General features: G+C 36.6%; 2 protein-coding genes across 17 annotated transcripts in view; one reads left to right on the plus strand and one right to left on the minus strand.

Moving 5' to 3' along the window:
* Positions 1-226: 226 nt before the first annotated feature.
* Positions 227-8,112, minus strand: MKKS (MKKS centrosomal shuttling protein). Of its 13 annotated transcripts, none has more exons than XM_082757148.1 (6): positions 7,791-8,103; positions 6,571-6,796; positions 4,210-5,640; positions 3,537-3,712; positions 2,722-2,832; positions 227-2,260 (listed from the first exon to the last, which is right to left on the minus strand). In XM_082757148.1, exons 3-6 carry the CDS (start codon positions 5,198-5,200, stop codon positions 1,823-1,825), a joined length of 1,716 nt encoding a protein of 571 aa, XP_082613274.1. In that variant the 5' UTR covers positions 5,201-5,640; positions 6,571-6,796; positions 7,791-8,103; the 3' UTR covers positions 227-1,822. The 13 variants fall into 13 exon arrangements, with proteins under 13 accessions (XP_082613274.1, XP_082613270.1, XP_082613273.1 ...); XM_082757144.1 differs by having other exon boundaries at positions 6,571-6,800; positions 7,751-8,103; XM_082757147.1 differs by lacking the exon at positions 7,791-8,103 and adding an exon at positions 7,751-7,773.
* Positions 7,487-21,960, plus strand: part of SLX4IP (SLX4 interacting protein) — an 88,120-nt gene continuing 73,646 nt past the window's right edge. For all 4 annotated transcript variants that reach the window (XR_014317212.1, XR_014317213.1, XM_082757151.1 and 1 more), the window contains exons 1-3: positions 7,487-7,770; positions 8,682-8,860; positions 13,301-13,358. Coding sequence is in view for 2 of the 4 variants with exons in the window: in XM_082757151.1 (XP_082613277.1) it covers positions 13,332-13,358 (27 nt within the window). In the remaining 2 variants the exon portion in view is untranslated. The remainder of the gene's footprint in view (positions 7,771-8,681; positions 8,861-13,300; positions 13,359-21,960) is intronic.

Consider the following 21,960-nt stretch of genomic DNA (forward strand, 5'->3'; position numbering starts at 1 on the left):
GTATTTTTCATAGCATATTAGAGAATTGAGATATGGATATCCCTTGTAACATTCTTCCACACATTTCCAGGTGCCTTATAAATGTCTTATAGCACTGAAACAATCCTTTCAGGACATAAAAAGATACATAAATTTAAATAATATTTTTTTCCCAGTGATAAAGTGATTCATGTTTCTAGAAATAAAAAGGACTTTGTACAAGAGGTCTGGAAAGATCTGTATTTAATTACACCTTTCAAAACTGACTTACACAAGACAATTTCACTGTTTATACTCAGTATATACATTAAAAACTTAGAAGATGAGGAAACATAAGTAGACTATGTAACTGTTTTCAGGAAAAGCATGTCATGTATAATTTGCCCCTTGCGATGGAAAATGAGGGAGGAGAAAGGGACAAAAAAAATGAATTTAAGAAACTATAACACCTCTTTTGATCTTGCATGCATGCTGAAAATGGGAAAGTTTCAATCATACAGTCTAAGCCTTATTTAAAGATCAAAACACGTCTGTGCAGCTTAAAGCCTTAGTTCATTAAAAAAAAAAAAACTATATGCAAAGAGTTAAGTAAATGGTAACTGGGACATTCTTGCATCTTTACTTATATAATAGAAACATTTATAAGCTTTCCTGTATTCCAGAGAAGGCAATCATGGTCCACTGTACAAAAAAAAAGCTTCCCCCACCCCCAAGTCAGTTAGTCCGCCATTTCTTTTTAAATTTTCCATTACCTGCTACCTTAAGGTCTTCAGGTTGATTTTTAACTTGCTAAATAAATTATATATGAATTGAAAATCTTCCAGCAATTTAGAAACAAAGTACAGGAAAAGGTAACAGAACTTCAGAACAGAATTTGACAGTAAGTTGCTCAAGGTATTTGCTAAGGAAAACCTTCTCTTTTTATTTAGAATATTAAAAATTCTAGTGATAATGTCTTGCTGCAGTACAAAAATCTATATAAAGCTTTTGCTGAGACTGCATAAATTCTAATCCATAACATGTTTTCCTCAGCAAGTAAATCCATTTTCCCCATTCCTTTGAAGAGGCCATAGAGTTTACAGAAACATCCAACACTTTGCATAATACAGGAGGAACATCAGCCAGCCTCCTTCAATTCAGCATTTTATTTACTGAAGCAGAACATTCAAATCTCCTAGAAGGACACGAGAAACACAATTTTTGAAGTGTATTTCGCTCTTTTGAATATACCAATTTGAATACTTGTAAGTCATGTTGCTGTGACTCGCTGAATATTTGGCTTATCGTTTCACAATTTCTACCGTGTTAAACATTTGAAAATGCTGTATGTCAGTAGCTTAACAATCAGAAGAGTACTTAATAGCTGACAGACTTAATTTCTGTCCATTGTCCATACTCTAACCACTTCTAAGTACCTTAACATGTCGTATATTACTCTGCTTTCAATTATAATTACTTTGTAGACCCTTATAGTGACTTCCCAATACCCAAGAGGGGCCTCCAGGAAAGCGGGAGAGGGACTCTTTGTCAGGGAGTGTAGTGATAGGACAAGGGCGAATGGCTTTAAACTAAAAAAGGGCAGATTTAGATTAGACATTAAGTAGGCCTTTACTATGAAGGTGGAGAGGCACTGCAACAGGTTGCTGAGAAAGTTGTGGGTGCCCCATCCCTGGAGGTGTTCAAGGCCAGGTTGGATGGGGCTTTGGACAACCTGCTGTAGTGGGAGGTGTCCCCGCCCATGGCAGTGGGCTGGAATTAGAACTTTAAGTTCCCTTCCAACCCAAACCATTCTGTGATTCTGTGATTAAGTATCTCACTGTGCAACACAATTCATGTCACAGAGCTAATTTTGATCTTCAATTATGCATTTGAGATCCAAAATCAGATTGGCTGTCTCCACAGCTACTTGTAGGCCACTGTACTTTGCAGCAAAACAGTCCAGTGTCAGCAAGTCAGCAGCCTTTACTGAAGGCTCTTCTGGGCAGCTCTGTGGAGTTGGAGAGCCAAAATGGGGTCGCAAAAGCCTCCAGTTGAGATTCTGAGTATTACTGTTAATTCCGCAGCCACATTTTGAGAGTAAATCTGACCAATTAGAGACAGAGGGAAAACCTGACGGGACAAGCCAACAGTGTCCATAAACCGTGTCTGTGAGAATTTCATCATCATGACTCAGAGAGCAAGCTACAGACTCCAGGGAGGAGCAAAAAGCATCAGCAATCAACTGGTATTGTGTCTGAGAATAATCTGCATCTTTAAAGCTGCTAGTGGACAGACTACAAGTCTAAAAAAAAAAACAAAAGCAAGAAAAAATTAGAACAGTTTTACAGAAATAGCTTTAGTCAAACATTTGAAGTGCTGTTATTTTTAAAGATGGTTCAGCCTTAACAGAAAAATTGTTAGATTTTTCTGATAGAAAAAAATTCTAGAGATGTCAACGCTGAGTTCTGCAGATTATCATTCAATAAAAAACCCTCAATTTTTATTTTAACACTTAAACACTATTATAGATACCTAAAGAAACACTAGCAGATACAAATACAGTATTAAATTCTGAAAAAGATGCCCCTAGCAGAGTGCTTCAAAAACACCTTTGTTTTGAGGTTATACAGAAGTGCAACATTAACCTACAAATGACAAGTGCAAACTGTAACGATAATTCTACTAAAAGTTTTGCTTCCTATGTATATTAACCAGCTTTAAAAAAACAAAAAAAAAACAAAAAAAAACTCATCTTAAACATACCTTGTATCTTATATATGAAGCCAAATGACTTTCTGTACAGCCACCTCCTAACAAAGCCAAGGGTTCCTTAATTGTTAACTGTAACACATGCTCTGCAGTTTCACATGCACGCTGAAAACCATATGAATTTTTTGTTACACATACCATAATAAATAAGATTTCCCACACACACTTAAAACAAACAAAAGAAAAAAAAAAAAACAACACCTACTGGAATAAAGGTTTTTAGTAATTCCTGGGAGAGACTTCATAAATTTGAATGGTGTGAATATAAACTTGCCACGTCACTTCCAAAACCATGTTTAATAACTGAAGAATAGTCTTTATTTGTCTACGCTCCATATGGAAGAACAGAAAAAATGCTGTATTTTATTCCTTTTTGCAAAGCTGATTTACAAAGTCAACCAATATCAACACCAACTACTCAATGAAGAACTACGCCTGACTAGCCTTGCAGGCATTGCTGGTGACCTTTTGATGGGCAACTTTTACTTTGTGCTCCTATTAACCAAGGATGAGAATGAAAACATTTACCTAGTACTGGCTTTAAGAACAGGTGAAAAATTTCTCTCTGAAGAACTTCCAGCATTAAAATAGAGGTGTTAAAGGAACACAAGCACTCCAAAGATTTTGAAAGTCTGGAAACAGTACAATTTCTAAATCACTTTTTTGGAGCTATTTCCTTAAATCTAACTAAGTTTCATTTGGGAACCCAATATTTTTTAAACTCACTGTATTTAGGTTTTCCTTTACTCTTTCTGTTTTCCACTAAAAGCATGATTTTTTCAAGAAATATTTCAAGAAAACGTGCCCACCTTCAGTTCATCCCACGTCGTTTCATTTCTGTTACAGAGTACCAAGCTGCAGACAACTGTGTCATTAGGAATTAGATGGACAAAATGTTTTGAGCCAAAACTCTTAGTGCACACATCCTTCAGACTTCCATAACAACTGGGAGAAAACGAATGTATGGAAGCTATAGGCTTGGAACCTGCCCAATTAAGAAAAGTAGAGAACAGCACGTATTAACGTCCTCAGAACAGATGCCTGTTGCGTTTCATAAAGCATGAACATTTTTTGCCCCTCTTGGCTTTTTAAATTACATTCTTCAATATCTAACATTTGTGACCACAGAGGAAATTGCAAGCAGAAACCAGCACATTTTCACAGTGCAAGATTTAGTTTTACTTTAAGGTAATAGGTAACCTTATTACTCTCATTAGAAAGGAGTTTGAAAATAATCTACATTTGCAAATGGTTGCTAGAATTGGATACTCCTCAAGGAGCAACCAGTGATCATCTGGGTAGGATGTCATCATTCCAGCTAGCCAGTCACTTAAAATTGCTTTCAGACAAGGAAGGAGCACCTTCTGGTTTGAAACACTTGCTCTGCTGCTACGCAATGACAGTAGGTTTCCACCTAGGTAGGATTTCATTACAAGACTAACATCAAGGGTAACAACTTAGTGCAGAAAACTTGCTCGTTACCTGTCATTTGACTCAGGGGTTCCATCACAGATAGCCCAGCTCTGTCCACAACCATGACTTGGTTCTCTTTCAGATACTGTTTCAACGAGGGGTGGATAACTTTCTGGCACACTACAAGGCCCACCTCATCATTAACCAGCTGCTTTCCTACATTAAGCAACTGATTCAGCTCTGACACTTCTAGAGAAATTCCATGATGGACTGTTATCATTCCTTCTTCAGGGTTGAACAGGTCTCCTGACATGGACACACAGAAAAGCGCTATCTTGATAGCGTCAGAAGAAATTCTTTTGACAGAAAGTAGTTTTGCAAATTGAATTTCTGGTGTTTCTATCAGTAGTCCAGGAAGAACTGTAGAATCCAGAACTCTTCTACCTTTCACAGGTACTGTTACACACTTTCCTAAAACAGCCTTAGTTTCAACATGACACGGAATAGTAAACATGAAAGCCTTTACTATTAGCATGGTGAGATGATCAACTTCTGTTGCATTAAGCATGCAAGCGGGTTTGCTTGTTAATACGCTGCGTACCAAACAAAGAAGAGTCTTGAGATTGCTAAAATCCACAGATACTCGGCAACCACAGGCCTCAGATTTGAGGTAGTCAGTACACAAACTCAAAAGATCTTTGCTTATTTTAATTACAGTGCAAGATGGAACAGGTAGGCTTTTAAAGTTTTCAATCAAGCTACAGCAAAGAATAGCAGTAAATAAGCCACAGTCACTGAAGCGGGCTACGTGGTTCTGTACAGAGGCTGTTAAAACCTTTAACACAGGATGACTGACAGAAAGACGGCCAAGTATGGCTGAAGATTGTGAAGTTATACATACATAGCCTCCCACACCGTTGTGGAGTTGCTTAAGTCTACCAGCAGGACCATAGCAAGATTTTAATATCCTATTTAACAGAGACAGTGACTGGCTAACTGTATCTTTAGTTAAAGGGTCACTAATAAATAATGAAGGCTTTTTAGCTTCAAGACGAGACATTTTCAAATTAACATTTTTGTTTTTACTTGGATCTAGAATTCACAGCACTTTAAACTCAAAATTTAATTCACAGTACATTAAATTCAAATTACTACATTTTATTCTTTGTAGCCAAGGATTACTATTTCCAATGTGAAACAGTATGATAAATACATTTGATTATCTGCTCAGGATCCATCTCTTAAAACGAGGCTCAAGTTGTGAAATTTATATATAATGACAACAATAAGCTATTTCATTCTAAACGATCATCTTTTTTAGTTTCCGAATGTGATCGAACAGATTTTTTTGCAACAAAGTTTACAAGCATGGTTCCAAAATGGACACCTATAAATGCCAGTCCTGCCACAAGTAGAAGATTCTTTCTACTCCAGCTAGCTTTCCTCATCTCTTCTTCTGGCAACACTCACAGGTGAAAAAATCTTCAAAGCTATTTATATCTACAACAAAAAACAGAAAGGCATTAGCATAATCTTCTGACAATATCACATAGCTTGAACTTCTACTTTTTTCCACGCAACATCATGTAAGGACAAATACCAATCTATAATGCTATTTGAGAATACACATTATTACACATGAGCATGCAGTACACAAACTACATTTTTGTTATTATCTTCAATTCTGACCTCCAGATTGATACTGTTTTACTTATAGGTCAATAAATAGCAGGCTACTATAAACTGTACTGGAGTGTATGAAAGTATCACAGCGTATCACATTGTACTGTATTAGCATCGTAGCGATGTTAAACTGTTTTTACACAAGAACAAAAGAACTGAAATACTCAGCATTGCTTCCCAAGCAACTACTTCAGAAACAAAAGCTCTTAATGTTGAGCCAAGTTTTAAGAAGCCTCTGAAAGACATCTTGCGTACTTTTTTTTTTAGCTCTTAAACACTTCAGAAATTAAATATGTATTTGTTTACATCTATACATAATCTCTAAAGTATTTAGACTTCTCTCATACTTAACCATTCTTTTGTATTATAATCAGCATTGCTATTAACAACATGATATATTACTCTATGTAAAGTCACAATTATTTCTGAGCAGCTTTGAACCTGAAAAGATGCTGTTATAGATCACGTCAGTCACAGGAATTTGACTATTGCCTTGAAACGTGATGGGGCTGGTTTCTCAAACAAATTTAAGTCCTGTAGAAGCATAACTCAATTCATCTTATTACACAGGATTTAACAGCAGTTTGCGAAGACACATGATGCAATTTTGGGGTGCATGTAAATACCAGGTTAACTCAGCTGCAAAAGAATAAAAAAAAAAAAAAAAACTCTGGAAGACCGCATCTGTTAGAAAACTCATTTGACTCATCTCCTGCCTCAACACAGATAACTAACTAGGAAACTTACCTACAACAGATAGCACTACAGCTATTTTTCTTTATTTTTGTTATCTTTCTGCATCACATATGCCACAATCGCAGGTTCTGGCACAAAGTCCTCTGTCTTCACTTGGAAGATGGGGCTGGACTTGATGTGAAACCACCCCCAGTGCACCAGCCCAAGGCCAGTTCCCATAACAATCAGGACTTTGTAGCTCTTCCAGAAGGTTTTAAGGCCCATTGTAAAGTGGCATCTACCTGGGTAAAGACAGTTTATTTTAAAGATATTCCACAAACCCTGTCTCTTCTAACAGCACAGAACAAATAAGCCTAAATGCTCATAACTTTAATTACAGCGCAGCACACGACTAAAACAAAACGACACAAGAAAGCCTTATTTTGTGACCTTCAGGGAAAAAAAAAAAAAAAAAAGAAAGAAAAAAGCTTTAAAAACCACCTCACTCAGACATCTTGAAACGTTACCTGGTATTTCTGCTTCCAGTTTCAGCACGCTAAAGCTTAATAAAGCTTTGTCAATTTATCACATTGACCTAATTACACACGCTACCGCTCCAAACAGCGAACATTTGAAGAGGAAGCCAACCTCAAAGCAGTTTTAAAACGCGCTATCCCCCCAAGTTAATAAAAATAAGAGCGGAGCGGAGCGCAGCCCGCCCCCACTCCCCTCAGCCCCCTCCCAGCACCTCAGGCTCCCGGGGCCGCGCGTCCGCGCCCCCACCGGCCGGCAACGGCGTCCGCCTCCTCGCCTGCCATTGGCCAGCCCCTCACCACGTGACTAGCCTTCCCCCGAGCCCCATCCGGCCGCTGCCCCCCCCCCGGGCGCCATTTTGCGTTCGGGCAACGCTGGGCGGGCGGTGGCTACACCCGGCGGCCATTTTGGATAGGGGAGAAGAAGCTCGCGGGCGGCGGCCATCTTGCTTGGGGGCAGAGGAGCCGTTAAAACCGTTAGGGGCTGGCGGCGGGGCGCCCGCACGGCTCGGCACCGTTGTTCTGCCGGTTACCCCTTTTTCTTAGTTTTTCTCCAAAAATCAAGGTGCCGGGCGGTGGCTTGAGGAGGAGCGGCGGCCGGCTGCCCCCGCGCGTCCCTCAGGCGCCGCCCCGTGAAGCATCGCCCCGGCTTTTAAAAAAAAACACCTCAGCTTTGCCCCGCTCCGGCTGCAGCCGCTCTGCATCACTGCTGCGCTCACCTGGCTGAGCCCTCGTGCAGGTAGACGCTGGTGTCCTCACCAAAACACGTCCACGACATCTTCCTTGCCTCAGTTTCCTGGCTGCTTCTCCAAACACCGCGCCTGGTGTCTTCTTCTGCGCTCTCCTGTGCTCGCGCTGCTCTGCTTGCCCTGCACGCCTGCTGTGGCTTTCGCTCTGTCATGTCGCTATCTTCTATCACGCTTGTCTTTTTATTACGATTATTTTGCTTGTGCAGAACTGTGGAGCTTATAATTGCAGCCAAAAGGCAGGTTTTTGAAAATCGTTTTTAAATCGAGACAAATTTAAGTTTTAATCTCTACACAGAAAGGAGTGTAACACTTCATCAAAAATAAATAAATAAAATCGAGTAGCTGGTACTTCACTCAGCTATGCAAAAGGGTAACAACCAACACCTGCCTGTAATTGGACACTCACGTTTCTTTCATTTCCCTTAAATCACAACACTTGTTTAGTGAAAGTGTAACATTATTGCAATGTATTGTTGTGCTTTGAAAGTGCACTGGCTATTTGTGAAGGAAAATGTTTAGGTAACAATGAGCTAAAATAAACTTTTTGAAGAGCATTTTCCAATACTTAAGTGGAAAAAAGGCTGTGGTGGGCCTGAAATTCCTGAGACAACAAAACCTAAAGATGCTGCTGTGTTCCTCCACGTATAGAAATGCTTTACTAAATATGTGTGTTGTTTAGCGTCACCACTCAATGACCTGAGGTGTAGGATTGGAGCTCAGAAACTGACTAAAAGAGCCTTGAGTATGCACTGGACAGCGCTCACTGTCTGATATCCAAGCTCTGGAGAGTTCAGAATATATATATATATATCATGAAGGTTAATTTTGATTCTTTCATAAAAAACAGTTATTATTGACTACTCTTAGAGAGGTCCTCAATTAGTGTTTTTGTCTTTTTCAGGTACCTGCTTCTCCCCACACGTGGTAAAGGCACCCAAAGATGGTCAGTGTGAACAGTTTGCAGCTGTTGTGTTAGAAGCTGCTGTATTTTCAAATGGGCATGTGTGGCAGGAATTTTCAGTTCCCTATCTCTACTGAATTCCAGATTGCTTCAGCATTGGCAGTCCCTTCTTTGCTAAGGTAAGATGCTGTTCATCAGCTGACTGAAAATACTTTAGCTTGCTTTCTGGGAAGCCCTGTTTCCTCAGTTTTCCTGGGTGTCTACCATTCCAGTTAACCTCAAATTTCAGAAAGAAAGATATTCTGCTACATCATTTTTGAAATATGCCTCACTCTTGCTACCAGGAACCTATATGTTTAATTCTAGGGCTTTGTTTTTTGTTTTTTTTTTTTTTTTTAACTTTTCAGGCTGTCCATTAAAAATTTAGGTATTAAAATACTACCAACAGTATATGAAAACTTGTTGGCTTTGTTTTTAAGACTATAATTTCTGAGAGTAGCTTTTTTGTCTTATGGTTGTCTTCGTGTTTCCTTATGGATAGTTTCATTTTCAGGCTTGGACTAGTTTGTGAAAAATCTGATATTCCACTAAACAGATTTTGTTGCCAAATAGCAGTAGATCTCGATCTCGTGTTTTGCAACATGGAAAATGATAATGTATTTTGAGGAGCATTGGCATCTTTTCTTGTAGAGCTGACTCTTTTTTTTCCCTCTGATTTCTGAATATTAGTATTTTGGTTTTGTTTCTTCTATTGCTTTGTAAATTAGTTTTGGAAATGGTTTCTTTCTTGTAATGGTCCTTGTCACAGTAGCATTGTTGATGGGTGGCAAATTCTTACGTAAAAGAGGGGGCTGATGCCAGAATAATTTAGGTGATAAGCACTTATCTCTAATTTGTTTTCAAGCAAGACATGAACATTTGGGGAGGAGATGATACTCTGGCATATTTTGTTTCAACTCTTCTTCATATCATTGCTACTGTAAAGATTAATGATAAAACACCAGTCAAGATATAGTTCTTGAGTTCACAAACCTACAGCACCATTGTGAAATGTGTGCCACATGCAGCTCAGAAATGATGTACCACCTAGGTAGATTAGGGAATGTACCTTGTGTTCTATCATTATTAACCTTTGGGTTGCCATAACCCAAGGCATAGTTAATTCCATGTCAATGTTAGGTTTGCTAATATTATCTTTGCTGTTGTAGGAGCTCTTTGTTGATGGCGTGCTCCACAGCAAATTGTAGTTCTAAATTTCCTAATTTAAGATTGTGATTCTTGAGGTTTGGATAAGAAACTATCTATATCAATTATCACTTTTCTGTTTTTGGTATTTTTTGCCTACTGTTTTTCTATTTCTTTTCTTTTTGGTTGGGGGAACAAGGTGGAGGGATTGTTAACAACGCTGTAGATACACACCTGCCACTAAAATTAAAAAAAAAAAATAAAAATCAGAGATGCTGCTTCAAATTTGGACACCAGATTTTTTTTTATTATTATTATTTTATTTTTTCACAGAGAAGCTGATAAGCCATAAATGTCCAGGTTTTGTGCTGTTTGGAAAGGGCTGTGATGTATCTTATTACCTGCTTTTCATTTTTCTGTGTGGGGGGTAGTCCTTCCTTGGAACTTCCTAGAACTTCCTTGGAGTTCTTGAACACCAAGAGTATAATGTTGTATACCATTAGGAGACATTGAGAAATGTTTCATTAGAAAACCTATGTTTTTTGCTCTGGAGGATGCCATTTCCTTGTAGCTTCAATCTGTCCTAGTTCTAGCAGCTGCTGTTTCAAGAATTATTAGATTTTATTTCCTACTAAGATTCTTACAATAGTTCTGCTACATTTACTTCCAAAGTGAAGTAACATCTTACTACCTGACTGAATTGAAAAATATGATATTGTAAGTGATCAAGAGCACTGTTCTCTATACTGTTTCTGAAACTTGCTCTCGGTAATATTGACAGAATTTACTTGATAAGGTAGTAAAGATTTTAGGGCTGTTTTGTGCAAGGGAGGATGATAGTCTTGCGTTTCATGGCGTGGTATTCCAGGTTCTGTCTGTGTGAGCATTATTTGAAAATTCACCATGCTCTTTATTACTTGCTATTTAGTATTACTGTGGAGCTGATGAGTTGCAGTAGATACAATTCCTCTAACTTTGAGCTTTTTCAGAACATAGTAAAAATGTCTTATTAGCTATATTGAAGTTTATTTTCAGTAGTTACTTGTGGAATGACTCTCAGTTCAAACTCATTCTTAAACCGGTTGTTACTGTAACTGGGTTATTTCTCACTGTTTATGATGCATTTACTATTTCTGTTTCTTACTGCTTGGATATTGACATGATGTATAAACAAATTATTGAAGTAACTGGAAGTTTTCATTGAGTCAGTATGTGGAATTGAACCTTGCAGCTTTAGCTGCATGTAATTGTTCTGAGATGTCAGGTCTCAGCATTTGGATATTTGGAATGAAAATTTGGATATTTGGAATGAAAGCACTGCAGAGAAGTGATTATCTATTTCAAAATTACTGTGGTTGGATCTTAAGATCAAAATGATCTGTGCTATGCTATGTTGTTCTTAAGTTGGTCTCTATATTGTTTTGCCTTTTTTAAAGCTAAATAAGGATAGTGTCTGCATTTTTAAATATGTAAGTGTAGTGCCTGACAGAGAAAGATATCACCAACCTGACTTGTGTCCTGAAGTTTTGACAGCTCTGTCGCAGTGTTTTACAGTAACTGGAACTAGACAGTGGGAAGTGGGTACATATTCCTGCATTCTTGCTCTTTTTCTGTACTATCTCTTAAAAAAAAGATCAGATTCCTCTAGCATGTTAAGAGACTACTCCTTTAGGAAACTTTAGAATGTAAAAGTCAGCTCCGTTCTCAGTGTAATTTCTGTTGAATTTGTTTATTGCAGGTGCCAGATACAGACACTTGCTTTTTTTTTCTTGATTTTGAAGCTTGAGCTGTCTTACTGGTTCTTACGTTCTGCCAATACAGATATACTCTCGTTCACTTGGTTTTCTGTCCAATCCCCATCTCTCCCTTGTCTGATACCTTTGGTCCTATCCTGTGTGAAAAAGAATATATCTTAATTTTTTATTCTCTGGTGTTTGTAGCTATTAATTTGGTACCATTGGGCTTATCCCATGTCTGTTCTGAATGCCAGCATTGTGGGGCTAGCTGGAAAGGCTTTCACCGATTTCACATAATTTGCTGCCTTCTGACAAGTGAATGTTTAGCTCCTGTTTATGTGGGAGTGGTGAACTTCTCCAGTATTTTCAGTGTAGTGACCGTAATGTTGTCAGGTAGGAAAAAGGCAGTTAAAAAACTGAAATGAATTTGACAGGTGACAAGAGCTGTGACTTGCAAGTCTACTTGAAGGCTGTAGTCATTTCAGTGAGTTAGTGTTCTTCTAAGGAAAAAAAAGTCTTAGTGATTAACTAGAGCTTTCCTTTTGTACCCAAGGGAGGAGAGTGGGTTTAACTTCCAACATGAATTAACACTTCCTAAGTTATTTGCAATGGCCCTAGTCAGGGTCAAGATCTGTGCAGCTAAATACTTTCAAAAAATCCTGTTTGGGATAAGCAAGAGGATGCCTGAAATTCACTTTACATTTGTGCAGCCAGAATAATGCTCAGGTCACATTGCTTTATGCATGAAACGAAAAGTTTAAAATTTTAAATGAATGTACAAACACGCATAGTAAACCACAAGCCATAACTTCTTTAATCCAAAAACAAAACCCCAAACAAACAAACAAAATAAAATAAAATAAAAATGTGCTCTGTTCTTCCACTGGTTTAAACTCTGAAACCCCTGAGTACCAGAAATAGTACATAGCAAATAGGTGTCTCAATTCTGAAATTTGCTTTCTGCAGTTTGGCCTTGCTGAACTCCTGTTAAATATAATATGTCATCGTGCTCTTGAGAGAGAGGTTATTCCTATAGGAGCATTGACGTAAGCAGCCTGTCATGGGCTCCCTAGCTACACTGGAGTGGAGTATCCACAAGATAGGAGGGGATGAACTTCTCTTAGACTCTGACAAATGCTGGTATTATTTCATGTATTAAGGTTTGGGATTTGCTATTTTTCCCCCTTGAAAACAAGTCCTTTTTTCAACTGTGTGTGTGTGTTTCTTCTCTCTCTTATTCTTTCTTTGAGCTATGCAAATGGATTTTATGTGAAGGCATTTTTCTGGAAGAGAAGTTAGACCAGGGGGCCAGAGGTTGAGACAGTAGTAAAGGAACATTCCGAGTTTACTGTGCTGCTGTCTGAAAGGTTGTTTAGGATAATTAACGTCATTTTGTCTCTACCTTGGTACTGGTCTGAAAAATAGTTCTAATTTTGTATTTCAGGTGTTTGTTGCTTAGTGTCCAAATGGTAATAAAGTTCTTTAAAGAAACTGAGACAAGCAGCGAAGTAATTCTCCTGTAAAGAAGGGTTTTCCTTGGGTTTCTTAAAGCAGATAATATGGTACGAAGAGCAACAATAATGGGGAAAAAGAGTAATAGATTTAAAAACATTCCCTATTGAATAATATCCCCTCTTTTCTGGTATAGAGATATGAGTTTTTCCTAGTGCTGATCATTTTTAATTGTTATTTTTATAGGACCAGTTTACATTGAACAGTCGTAACAGTCATGGCATCCAACAAATTTGTCATTAAGGTAAGTGGGATGTTATAGCTTTCACTTAACAAGAAAAGGAAAAGATACTTTGTGATACTGCTTAGAATGTTTGTATGCTGTTTTAAAAAGCTGATGATGAAGAGGTGCATCCTTCAGGCCTATGGTCGTGGTAGCATATTTTGTATCAATGTTTCTACCTTTGGAAGCAAACTTCTTGGATTGCTGGCACAGTGTGTCTGAGGTCAGCTGAATATTAGAGTCATGTAACTAAAAGTGATTAGTTGTGTAGCTGGAAACTGCGTGAATTCTTGATAAAACAGTGTTTGCTACCAGACATAAAATTTAGCATTGATTCTTCTTGTACTGTAGGCTTGCAATATTATTTGTATAATTCCCAGATAATCTAGGAATTCGTGGTTTAAGGGCTGTATTTTTCTTAAACATTTTTTATCACATTTGACTCTTCATTTTCATCTTTTCTTGCCTCTCTTCCCATTCTCAGGGATTAGTTATTTTATATCTGGCAAAATTCTGTTATGGTTTTATTTGCAAACAATCCAATTTAGTTACACATCTGAAGTATGACACTTCTCAAAACATTCTGTAATAACTATGCAAAAAGAATTACAAAGTGCTATAACTGTATCAGTTTATTAATAGCTAAACTAATTGCTTAGTAAAAATTGTGAAGCCTTCTCTTTTGGACCATCTTTCTTACTTCTGTTTGCACATGTACATCTGGGGTAGTGCATTTCTGAATGGTTAGAGCAGTTTTCTTAACAGAAGAGACTTTTTTTTTTTTTTTTTTTTGGGTACAGCTACAAAAATCTTCCTGGCTGATCTGGCTGTGGAGCTGTTGAATCATTGTTTGTTTTTTTTTTTTTTTTTTTTGTGGGTAACTAACCTGTTTAACAAGCAGACCAATTTTAAAATTATATATATATTTGCTATGGAGTACAGTCTGTGTTCTTTTCTGTGGAGAAGTTACCTTATTTAGTGGGACACTTACTTAAATCTTTTTAATGTTTTAATGTGTTTGTAAACCTTAAATTGATATTATCATGTCTTTTTTTTTTTTCTGTGTTCTCCTTTATTAACATACTGTTCAGTTCTTCTCAATTAGGGTAGGAGTTAGGAAGAGTATCTTTGATTTTGAGCTCATTTTATTTGATATGCTGACTTCATATGCTGCTGGTGTATTGACAGGAGAACAAAAGGAGCTGGGGGTAAAGCTATTGTTTTTCTCAGCTGCTATCTCTTTATCATTAATAGTAATGCAAGTGGTATGAGTTGAAGTATCTTTGCTAGATAAAAAGGCCTAAGATGATTGGTTACTGACCTGCGTTATTACAGTTTGCTGATTCAGCATAGGCACTTCACTGTTACTCAGTATGTACCCTGGTAATCACTAAGTACTTTAATATCACCACCTGAGCAGATGGATTCATTTCACATTGAGCTTGAATTTGTAGGTAAGCAATATGATAGGTACAGCTTTTGAGATGCAACTTAATTTTCTTCCCACTAACCTTTAAGAAATGAAGATTAGTTTTTGCATGCACAGAATGTTGAAAATTAACTCATATTGACTTTACATTGCATATTTGATACATTTTATTCAAGGCAAATATGTAAAAAGCTAATGGGAATTCATTTTGGGCAGAGAGATGCATATCATTGTATTTTAGACCAGGGATCTTGTGTGTGAATTTTTGCTTCTTTATATTCATTGGTTGTACAATATATCCTTTTTAAAAGAATAAATCCATTTTTAAAGATAGCCCAATTTTCACATGATTTTATTTTTTCAAGAAAGGTCCCTGTGCAGAAGATACTTCCAATGAAGGGCAGAACATGTTACCACTCCTCTCCACAGGGAGAGTATGGAACGTAGTTATGTTTTTATTTTTAGGTTCCTCGTGTTTGAAATCGATGGGGATATTTTATGGAATCTGAAAGTCTGTTTCATGTATGCCGTGTCTTCTCTGTTCTCTATTTTAGATTTTTACGTTTTATAAGTATGCGTACATTAGTCTTTTTGGTAAGAGACTGAAATGTGCAGCTAATTTGTCTTTCAAGTCTTGGCTAACTCAAACATAATTTAGGAGGAAAACACCTGTCATGTTTTTAATGGCTTTGCTTCTTAAAGTACAAGTTAAATCAGGATCTCAGTACCTCCAGTGTAATGGTCAGATGTTTCCAGTAGAGGGAGGGTTTGGCTTATTTTTGAAAGGTGTTCCTAAGCCTGCTTTTATGGGCAATTAAAAGCGAATGGAATAAAATAATTGATGCTGTAAAATTGCTTTAAACCTTAATACAAAAACAGTCCTAAACACACATTCTTTTCTTGCCAAATGGCTGGATGCCATAGTGCTGTGATGTGCAATAGATAATATTTTATACAGGTTAATTTCATCAGCCATTTTCAATTTTAAGTAATATTGATACTTCATAAAGCACTATATGGTAAAATACTCCTAACTATGTAAAATCAGACATATGAATTAAATTAAGCTTTTTATGTTGCTAAAGTATTTTACTGCTGTTCTGAGAAATAAATCTTAACTTTAATTGGTGAGGCTTAAAGCAAAATCATGAACTCTATACAGACTTGAAAAATAATATCACTAGGGCCTTGTTTAAAACTTTGGACAAACTAGAAAGAATTACTCTTCTGAAATTATGTAAATTGAGTTTATCCATGTGAAACTGCAAATCTAAATACAGAAAATTTTATAGCTGTAATAGAAAAATTTCATTTACTGTTTTCTGCAGTTTGTTCATTTGCCAAACACTGAAGACTTTTCAAGTTGTTACTACACTTCAATAGCTCAATGCAAAAGGAAGCTTATTTAACTTTGGCATTTCCTACTTTCAGAAATTAAGAGCCTCTGTTCTATCTCAGAGTTGCAGGCCTTTGCTAGCATATATCTTAGATTTAATATAATTATAGTTTGTGTTCCCTCTGGTCATCCAGCACATTCTGCAATTGATTTTTCCGTAGTGTTCCTTGTTATCAGTTGAAATTATTGTATGCTGGGAGTGTATATGAAACCCCACTTGGTCCTTCCTACTTAAATATTTATTTATTTTTTTTTCTTTGTATTGTGAGCTCCTTTGAAGCAGCAAGCATTTTTCTTTCTTTCTTGAGAGTAAAGCTAGAGGTATCGAATGGGACTGGATAGGAAAATGAAAGCGTGACTGGAATGTAGTCAATCTTCCCCTTTGTTTTGCTTCTTTATGTATCTGTTACTTAATTATCCATAATATAATGAAATCATTTCTATGTTGCTTTGTAAGGAAACACATCATAACATTTGTCTGTGGAATATCTTAAAGTGCCCCATGAAAGAAAGCGCGTGTACAAATTATGTTGATTGTAGACCGTAAGGGGTAGGCAAAGAGAAATGGAAAGATACATTCTGTTTTTAGGGTCTTTAGCACAGAACTGCTCATGGTACTGTTTTGTTTGGTCTGGAATAAGAAAATGAATTATTTAATTGAGAGGGGCCATTATGACTTCATTTTTTGTTTTTTCCATGCATGTTTAAATCTGTTAATAGATGTCTAATGCTAAAGCTTCTTACTGTATCTCTGCTCTTTCCAGTATGCTTTAATTTTTTTGCTACCAGCTGAAATATTATACAATGACGGTGTGTTGACAAAGATTTCTGTATCACATGTCTTTCATTCTGATTCTTAGGTGACATTGAAGTGGTCAAGCAGAATAAGGCTCATATTTCTGTGTAGTGTGTCCATTGAATTAGCTGATTGATATTTCTGTAAATATTGATCAAATCAAATATCTGTAAGTTAAAAATGCCCCCTGTGAGAAGGAGGGGCATATTTGCTTCCTCTTGAAAATTATTGGGAGGGGGGGAAAAAAGCAGATGATTTTTTTTATCTAATTCTCTAATTCTATAGTCTGTTTCCCTCTAATGAATAATGGAGAATAGTAAAAGTGTTTTACTGCTATATTAAGTTCATAGATACATGAAAGCAGTGCTTTCGAGTGGAGAATAAGAATCAAGAATACTGCTTGTGTTTAAATACTTTTTTCATCTGTTGTGACTGTTCAAAGTTACTAGACTGGTACTAGGGATTTTTTTACATAAATAGTTTTGAAAAGTGTAACAATGTTTTCTAGTTCAAGTTGTGCTTTTTTGAGAGCACTCAATTGAAATAAGTAACACATGCGGTATCTCTGTCCTTTTCCATGTTGCAAAGCTTAGAAATGTGTGTGAAATTGTTGTAGTTGGAATACTTGCAAATGTTTTAGTAAAAATATGCTAAGATTCAATTTTCTAAGAATAAATAGAATTTGCAAAAGTATTTTGAATCTTAGAAGTATGGTAGCAGAGGTCTCACAACCGATTAAACGTTGTTGAATTTTGCATTTGATGTGTATTGTGCGTTCTTATGCTTCCTTTATGGATCTTTACAATTTCAGGAATAGCTAAGTTAACCATTTAGTGGTGGTTTTCTAGGGTTGTAGTTCTCCTAAAGTGATATTGCTTAGAACAATTACAAATACAAGTAGGTGGAATTAAGTACACTTCTGTGATGTTTGTGTTAATTTTACATGCATGCATAAAATATGACACTTGTCTTAAAGAAGATACCAAGGAACCTGTGGGTAAATGCAAATTAAATTGGGAATTATTAAGCAACAATAAAGGATGGAGAAACATCTATTTTGTTTTCTTTCTTACTGTGCATTTCAGTCCCAGTTTTATGGGGCTAGATATGGAATGACCACGGTGATGAGTAAATAAGTTCCAGAAGAAAGAAAAGAGAAAGTTGGGAGGTAGAAGGGGGAGGAAAATTGAGTGCATATTCTAATTCTAAGCCTCCTGGAGTCAATGGAAGTTTCCTGACTGACCTCGGAGGATTAATTTTCAAGCTTAAGGAAGTGATGAGTGGACGGAGAACTGAGACATTGAAGTGTTAGCAGAAAGGGAAAGGAATGGGAAGCCAGAGGAATAAACATCAGTAGGGGAAACGCTGCTTTCACAGGGATCATTTTGAATGAGGAGTAAAAGGATGGTTCAGCTTCTATTACTCTTTTGGCATTGGAAATAAATTAATCTGATTAGTATAAAAGTACTAGTTGTGCCAGAAAATGAGGATTTGGCTAATTGTGAACACTATGCTACTGTGATGGTAGTATCATTCTAAACATACATCATACCAGGTGATCTGAATTTTTTTTTTCTTTTAGGCATAGTAAATTTGAAGATGTTATCTCCATGACAATTGACTTAGGCCTTATTTCTGACCACCACCAACATATTTTTCACTTCAACTGTTCTGCTTGTCTGCTTGGTGGTACTGCCAGCATGACCCCTTAGTCCAGCAATGAAGGAAGAAGGAATGGGGAACTTAGAACCAAACTTAATGTCTCTCAGTCCAGCAAAACTTCAGGACTTAGCAGGAGTTACTGCATGGGGCTGGTGATTGTCTTTAGGTCCTGGGAGAGGTTTCTGCTTGTGCTGCAGGTGAAATTCTTCAATTTCTTCCAGTGAGTTCAGATGGGGTTAGGCTGGAAGGTAAGGGGATCTCTGTTTCACACAATACCTTTATGCAGTAGTGAGTAATGTCATGTCCAAACAGTTTGATTGTAGTGATGCAGTTTTTGCTGTTGGTGTTAGAGTCATAAAATTGAAATTGAAAGTTTCTGCATGGTTTCACATGGCCTCCCTCCTGGGTAATGTCAATAGATTCTGATGTGTGGATGTTATGTGGGTATTTGGGTTTTGAGTGTTCTGACTGGACTATGAAATAAAATGAAGAAGAGAGGCTGACAACACATTTGAATTATTTCCTTATGTTTCATCTGTGTAGTTCGGTACTTCCTTAAAAGGAACTTATTTTTAAAAGCAAAATTATTGCTTGGTTTCAATTCCCAGCTAAAAGCTTAGTTTCTGAACATTTTATATACTGCAACAGTTACCATTGAACTATGACTTTGCAGTATTTTTCTTGACTCAGTAGCCAAACTTTTCCTTAAATAATGGTACCACAGGATGTGGCACCCTATTTCAGTATTCTGCTGCAGTCATTGCTAAGCATGAGCACTGATGATGCTTGACTATTGTGAAAACCCTTTAAACTGCTGATAAAATGATGACTCACGGTCACCTGATGAAAACAGATTCATTACCATGACTCCAGAAACTTTAGATCCCATGTAAGTGTTTCACTTCCCACACTAGTTCTTCTAAAAGGGATGATGATGCGGTTATTTTCTAACAGTTGACAGCTGCTCATTTAAGCTGTGACAATGTGGTTGGCAAAAACTATAAATTCCAGACATTTTTTTTAAATAATTTAAGGAACTAAAATCCGTATGAGCTGTGAAGAAATCACCAACATTATCAGCAGTGTTACTTGGAGTGTTTTCTAATCAAATTATACGTCTTAGATTTCATTTACCACTGCTAAATCAAGTTCGTATTATGGTGGATCTGACCCAAGCCTCAAAGTCTGTGGGCTTTAGATCAGAGCCTTTAGGAGAATACTGGCAGCACACTGTATCTTAACTAAGGACATAACTACTTTAACTTATCAACGATCTTCAGTTTAATTTATCCATCTTTTTTTAAGCTCAGTCTGTTTGTCTGTAATGTTAATGTCAAAAGAAGCAGGCTGGAAAAATAGTGAAAAGTGATACAGACAAAAAATAAAATCTAAATCAGTATTATTTTCATTAGGAAAAGAGTAAAAAGCCAACCTAACAAACTGTCTTGACAGTTTGTGATTACTCAAGCATTGTGAAAAGATAAAGCAAAAAAAAAAAAAAAAGTGAAAAACATGAAATGAAAGTTTATGATTCTGTTACAAAGTAGACAAAGGTAAGACTTGATTGATGGAATTTAATAGTGCTTGACAAGTAATTGAATGTGGGGTAGCATGGCATGGTTAATTCATTTGTAAATGATCAGGAGTTCCACTAGTGACTTTTATCTTAAACTAGTTTTCTTCTTTTGACTGGAAACATTTTTAATTTGAAGCGCTATGAGCTACCATACTTAAGGAAATCAAAGTATCAAGTGATTTCAAATTTATGTGATTAAAACTTGTGCTAAAATGGATAATGGTCAGTTTGTGTATGGGACCAATACAAAAATGTTTGTTTTTAAACAGATACTAAGTAAAATTCATGATTTAAAAGTTGACATGTAGGATCCTATGGTATTGTAGTTACATCTCCATTTCTGTTCTTTTTTTTTTTTCTTCTGTTGTCTCATTTCAAACTTAGGTGATGGACATGATCTATTTGTTTGGTGCTAAAATCTGGTACCCATCTAATTTGAAAATAATTATCAGATCAGAACTGAATATTCAGTTCAGATATTAAGGAAAATACTAGAAACAATATAACTTTCTAATATGTTGTAATATCAGTCATACAAATGCTGTTAAGAAGTCACATAGGGGGGAATCATGGCTTTTTCTTTTTAGTCCCTGAAAACTCTCTCCTCCATTTTTATTACCACAGATAAAATGGTAATGAGGAGCAAACATTTGCAGATTTAATAATGACAGTTAATAATAATGACAGAAATACATTTGAAAAACTGTATAATATGGTATGAAGTGGTATCTTAATCAACAGACAAGAACTCTTACTGCAGAAGTTCTGCAATTTGTCTGTATTAGAGCCCTTGTATATTTTTATCCCTATTTTTTTAATAGGATAGAATCTGCCAACTTTTGCATTTGTGTGATTTTACTTGGGCAAATCAAGAGAAAGAGTAAATATATATTATAAAAGAGAAAGAGTAAATATATATTATAAAAATATAATAAATAAAAATCCCAATAGCTGTATAGGTGCATTTAGTCATGGAAATAAATGTTTATGAAGGTAGCTTTTGGAAGCTTACTCCGTCTGCTGTACCTTTGCATATCAAACTAATCTGTTTTGTTTCCTCGCTTCCTAGAACACAATATTTTTAACAGGGCCTACGTGAACACAAACTCTGCTTACTACGAAAGTGTCTGTAGTTGAGAAATTTTCCCTTGCGGAAGTGGGAAGAGAACAGTTTGTAGTTCAGGTCATGTGCAGATAATTTGAAACCAAAAACTTAACTGCAGTGACTTGAGTACTTTAAGATCATCTTTTCCTGTTGCTGTGTACACTTTGCTAGGGAAGTATGGTTCTTTTATGAAACCTTAAGACCAAATGCTGTCTGTCTTGTTTTGTACTTTCTTGTCTTTGCCTCATCTTTCTTTGAGGCCTCTGCTATTTCAGCTATCTGTACTTTTTACAGACAGATCCTCTTGCTTGAAATCCTGAGTCTACAACCTTCAGCTTTTACCTAGATTTTTTTTCCTTTTACTATGTAACTTGCCATGTATGTCTGAAAGAGCATTCAGGTGGGGAATCACTGTTCAAATGCTGTATCAAATATTCTTTGAAGTATAGGTAGTTGTTAGTATGAGGGGGAGCGAGGAAGAGATCAGAGGAGGGGAAGATTGACATAACATCACTGATTTCCACACAAGAAACAGACAGAACATTTTGATGTGACCACAGAACATTTTCTTGGCATTTTAATGTTGCCTCTGACTGGAGTTTGAGGGTGTCTGTGGAAGTGTGTTCAGAACTCTATCATCACTTCGCTCTGAAAACCTG

This window comes from Aythya marila (genome assembly GCF_965140915.1).
Source record: "Aythya marila genome assembly, chromosome: 3".
Lineage (NCBI taxonomy): Eukaryota > Metazoa > Chordata > Aves > Anseriformes > Anatidae > Aythya > Aythya marila.